At 46.8% G+C, this 4,743-nt stretch overlaps 1 protein-coding gene across 1 annotated transcript in view; it reads right to left on the bottom strand.

The window, feature by feature from the left end:
* Positions 1 to 4,743, bottom strand: part of LOC102259072 (FERM and PDZ domain-containing protein 4) — a 49,239-nt gene that overhangs the window by 5,262 nt on the left and 39,234 nt on the right. The window contains exons 11-12 of the mRNA XM_014528927.1: positions 567 to 1,631; positions 8 to 171 (exon numbers count right to left, since the gene is read on the bottom strand). Of these exons, the coding sequence (XP_014384413.1) occupies positions 8 to 171; positions 567 to 1,631 (1,229 nt within the window). The remainder of the gene's footprint in view (positions 1 to 7; positions 172 to 566; positions 1,632 to 4,743) is intronic.

The following is a 4,743-nucleotide window of genomic DNA, read 5'->3' as shown; positions in this document are numbered from 1 at the left end:
CCTGGGAGAGGGGGTGGTAGCCGTCGGGCGTGGCCAGGAACATGCGGGACAGGGTCTCGGACTGCTTCTGCGCCGTGGCCAGCTCAGAGCTCTCCGTCATTTCGGAAGAGTTAGTCTCATTGCCCGAGTCTGAAGAAGACTCGGGGCTATAAGCCCTCAAGATGGCTACACCTGCATGCCGTGAGAAACAAGAGGCGATTAATGGATGCAAAGAGGCACCGGGGACTCGGGTGAGAATGGCATCATTGTGATCAGAACGGAACAGAACCAAACCAAGCGAGCGTTTCCCTTTTCAGGGAGGACTCTGAGTTTATTGCACAGATGTTCCAGAAATGGGGGGGGGGGGGGCGGGGGGGGGGAAAGTGCCACATGTATTTTGTTTTTTTTTTAAAAAAAGGAAAAGAAACCACATACACAAAAAAGCCATGATGGGATGCCCGCACATGTATGAAATGGGACATGCGTGAGATGGACAACAGCACACACGGGGCTCCGAGGGCAGATGGCTGGATGGGATGAGTGATGAGGAGCTTATCAGTGAATGAACGTAACGATCGTGAAAGAACCTGAATTGTTACTGGTCTGCTGTTCCTCTGACACGGACAGAGCTCCCAGAGCTCCCAGCGGGGAGACGGCGGGCTTAGGCAGTCCCTTGTCACACGTCCCCTCGGCGCTGGTGGGCACCGCGTCGATGAGGGACACGGGGATCTCGTCATTTTGCAGGCCGCCGCCCGGCTCCTTGCCGTCGAGGAAGGAGGCTGCTTGGCTCTGAGAGTCCTCCTCGTCCGAACTATCTCGAAAGCCAGGCGGGGGCGCGGCGATGGCCATGTTCAAGGACCGCAGCAGGAAGTCGTCCTCGTTGTCATCCCCTTCTGGAGGCGGCAAGGACGTGAGGTCAATGATGTCGTCACTTGAACCAGACAGGTTGAGGAGGGCGGGCTGGTTCATCTCGCCCACCATGAGGTCCTCCTCACAGCTCACCTCGTCCTCGTCCTCCGCATCGTCGGTGTTTTCCGCGTAGCAAATGTCATGGAGAAGGGGCTCCTCGATGCCCGGGGTGGCCTCGAAGCTCTTCACGTCGCCGATGTTCGCATACACGGAGTTTTCCCCAAACGGGATGTTCTCCGCGTCGGGGGCGAGGTCCAGGTTCTTCATGTCGTTGGCACTTCTCATGTACAGATTCGCCTGCTTCTCCAGCAGCTCCGGATTCTCGTCCAAGAGTCTGTCGTAGCTGAGAGCTGGGGGACTGCTCCCCTCGTCCATGGCGAGATCTCCAAAAATGAAGGACACTTTGGCTCCTCTCGGAGACTCCTGTGCTTTCTTGAGAGTTTCTGGGCCTGAGAAGGTCAAGAGAGACCGCGGAGCGAGGCTTCTGTAGTCGGCCTCACACGGAGCGTCTCCCGGCTGTGCCAGCTGAGGGTTGAGTTCATCGGGATTATAGGTGTTGGCTATGTACACGTGCCGGTGGTCTTTTGGACACGAGGTGCCATCCGTAATCTCCACCGTCTTCTGTTTGGAATCTATATATGTTATCTGGGCTTCTTGCTCCCCTTCGCCAATAAAGGTGGTCATTTGGGGTATACAGTTCCAATCAGGGCCAAGGATGTTAAGCTTTCCTTTATTTTCAGTTCCTAAGGAGAAAGAATCATGCAAAGACACATTACAGTGCTGTCTGCTTTCTGGGGGCCTCGTCTCTGTTTTGTTGTTGTTTTTTAAAATATCTTTTTATTGATTTCAGTGAGGAAGGGAGAGGGAGAGAGAGAGGTATAAACATCAATGATGGGAGAGAATCATTGATTGGCTGCCTCCTGCACATTCCCGACTGGGGATCAAGTCTGCAACCCAGAAATGTGCCCCGACCGGGAATCGAACCTCCTGGTTCATAGGTCGATGCTCAACCACTGAGCCATGCCGGCTGGGCTGTTTCTTAATTGAATGGCTTGTTACATCACTTTTATAAAAACAGGGTTACCGAGCTTTCCAAATATGGCAGTGGTCGATTTAGGCCTCAGGTGTAAGGATTTCTTGGTTAGGAGAATTGACCTTAACAGAATTGGTATTGCATAAATTATCATTGCTATTTGATAAAATATACCAATACCATCTGAGAGTAGGAAACCATAGCTTCATTCCATCTGGCTCTTAATTCTATTATTAAAAGACCTCACGTCCATCTGTGAAGGTGAATAGAAAACATGCCTTTTCAAATCCTTAAAGGTGGCAGGCCAATAGGCTGTTATTCCAGAACATGGATTGCCCTTTACTTTGTAAAGCGAGATCTAACGTTACCCACTTTGTAGAGGAAGAGGTGGGCCTTTTTCCCCATTGAGTTAAGAGAAAGTCAAGAATCCACATACTTCTACCATGTATCTTAGAAGATATTGTAATGATCATGCAAAATAAAATATATCAATAAAATATAATGTAATAATAAATATTGGAATGATAGTATGAAAACCTCTCTTTAGCTCTTTTATATCCTAGTGGCTCTTTATATATCCATATGAATGTTAGTATCCATGCCTGTACGCACATGCGCATATGGTGCCGAAGGTGGAGCACACAGAGGTAATGTACTTCTCTCTGCTATTTCCAAGCACAGTTAATACTTTGACTAATTTCAATTTTTATTTGTGTCATGAGAACTTTCTGAAGACTTATTTGATGGCCTGCGTGAATTAAAACAGCAAAATCCTAATTTAAAAACTATTGTTTTGTTTGCCCTTCAAGGGTTTTTCTTTTTTAAAAAACTTTTTTTTTATTGATTTCAGAGAGGAAAAGAAAGAGAGAGATAGAAACATCAACGATGAGAGAGAATCATTGATCGGCTGCCTCCTGCAAACCCCACACTGGGGATCAAGTCCGCAACCCAGGCATGTGCCCTGACCAACAATCGAACCATGACCTCCTGGTTCATAGATTGACACTCAACCACTGAGCCACGCCAGCTGGGATTCAAGGGTCTTTCTATAGGGATTTTGCGGTGGAGATTTTGTTCCTATATTTAACAAGATGGGCCAGTGTGTTACTATCAACACACACACACGCACAGGTGTATCAGGGGTATGGATTATCAGGGGGAGCTAAAGTGGTTCAGCAAAGTTGTGATGGCTTTAAGCCAGAGTCCAGCCAACTTTTTCTGTAAGGGGAGGGCCGGATCGTAAATACTTTAGGTTTTTCAGACCAACTGCTCAGCTGAGCAATGACTCAACCCTGTTGTAACATGAAAGCAGCCAGGGATCATTCATAAACAAATGGATGTAGAGGGCTGAATGGTGGCCGCAAAAGGTATGTCCATTCTGTGAATGTGACCTTATTTGGAAAAAGAGTCTTTGTAGATGTAATTATATTAAGGATCGCGAGATGAGATCATCCTCAACTATTGTAAGGGCACTAAATCCAAAGGCAAGTGTCCTCATGAGAGGAAAGCAGAGGGAGATGTGGACCCCAGAGAGACGAGGGGAGGGCCATGTGATGTGACGACAGAGGCAGATATCGGAGCTACACAGCCACAAGGAATGCCGACACCCATGAGAAGTGGGAAGAGGCGAGAGAAGTTTCTCCCCTAGAGCCCTTGGAGGGAGCGTGGCCCTGCCAACAGCTGGGTTTTGAACCTCTAGCTGCCAAAACTGTGAGAGATTAGTTTCTCTTATGTTACACCCGAAAGTTTGACCTACTCTGTTACAGAGCCCTAAGAAACTAATCCAATGTGCATGGCTGAGTTCCAATAAAACTTTATTTACAAGAACAAGATTTGGCACATGGGCCATAGCTTGTCAACTCCTGAATGAAACCAACAAGAAAACTAAACAGGTCAGCAGGCTAAAAGCAAGGCAATTGGAGTATGCCATTTCTCCCCCTTGTCCTCCCCCCGTCTCTCTCTCTCTCTCTCTCTCTCTCTCTCACATGCTCTCTGCCTCTCAATTTCTCTCTCTCTCTCAGAATGGAGAGAGATACTTGCAACACGTGCCCTCACCCTCATTCTCACTGTAGAACTGGGAGAAATTACTGAAAGGTTGAAATTCCACTCTTTCCCCGTGGTGCTAATACTTCCTGGAACTAAGTTTTTGCCTCTTGAAATTTCATTCAACATTACATTGTGAGTCACTAGAAAGTGGGCAGAACCCAGGCCCTTACGACTGTAACCAGTCTTAGAGTGATCTGTCTGCTCTTCTTCGTGCACCTGCAAAAGGTTATATTTTCAAGAGAAACTTTAAGATTTGAAAATACAAAGCCCAAAACTGGTTTTCAAATGTTAAAGGATCGTGTTAAGTTGCTGAACTGCTCTTCGGAATTTCAAAGGTCGGCATTAAATTGCTCTAAATCTCCTAGTCAGTGGAAACACGTGGTCAGAAAAATGTTCCCCACCAAACCCAACAATGCTCACCACCGCCGTTTCGTTCCCTCCCTATTTATTTCTAATCGTCTGTGTCTCTCGGGGTCTTTCCTTGTCTTAGGTCTGTCTTCCATTCCTTTCTGTGTTTCTGTCACTTTCATTCTGAACTTTTTCCATCTCTGTTTTTTATTCCCACTGCCAATTATTAGTAGAGGCACTGAGCATCGTTTTAGGGATGGTACATAAGATTTCTTTTTTCTAGTTCTTACCTTGAAAGCTGGGTTTTAAATCCCAATTCTACAAATGAAAAAACCCAAATTATCACATGATCTCACTCATGTGGAATCCAATGAACAAACTAAACTTATGAAGAAAATAGATCCAGAGACATGGAAGCATGGAACAGG

Source organism: Myotis brandtii, unplaced genomic scaffold (assembly GCF_000412655.1).
Source record: "Myotis brandtii unplaced genomic scaffold, ASM41265v1 scaffold659, whole genome shotgun sequence".
In the NCBI taxonomy this organism is placed as follows: Eukaryota; Metazoa; Chordata; class Mammalia; order Chiroptera; family Vespertilionidae; genus Myotis; species Myotis brandtii.
This window is presented reverse-complemented; position numbering and strand designations above follow the sequence as displayed.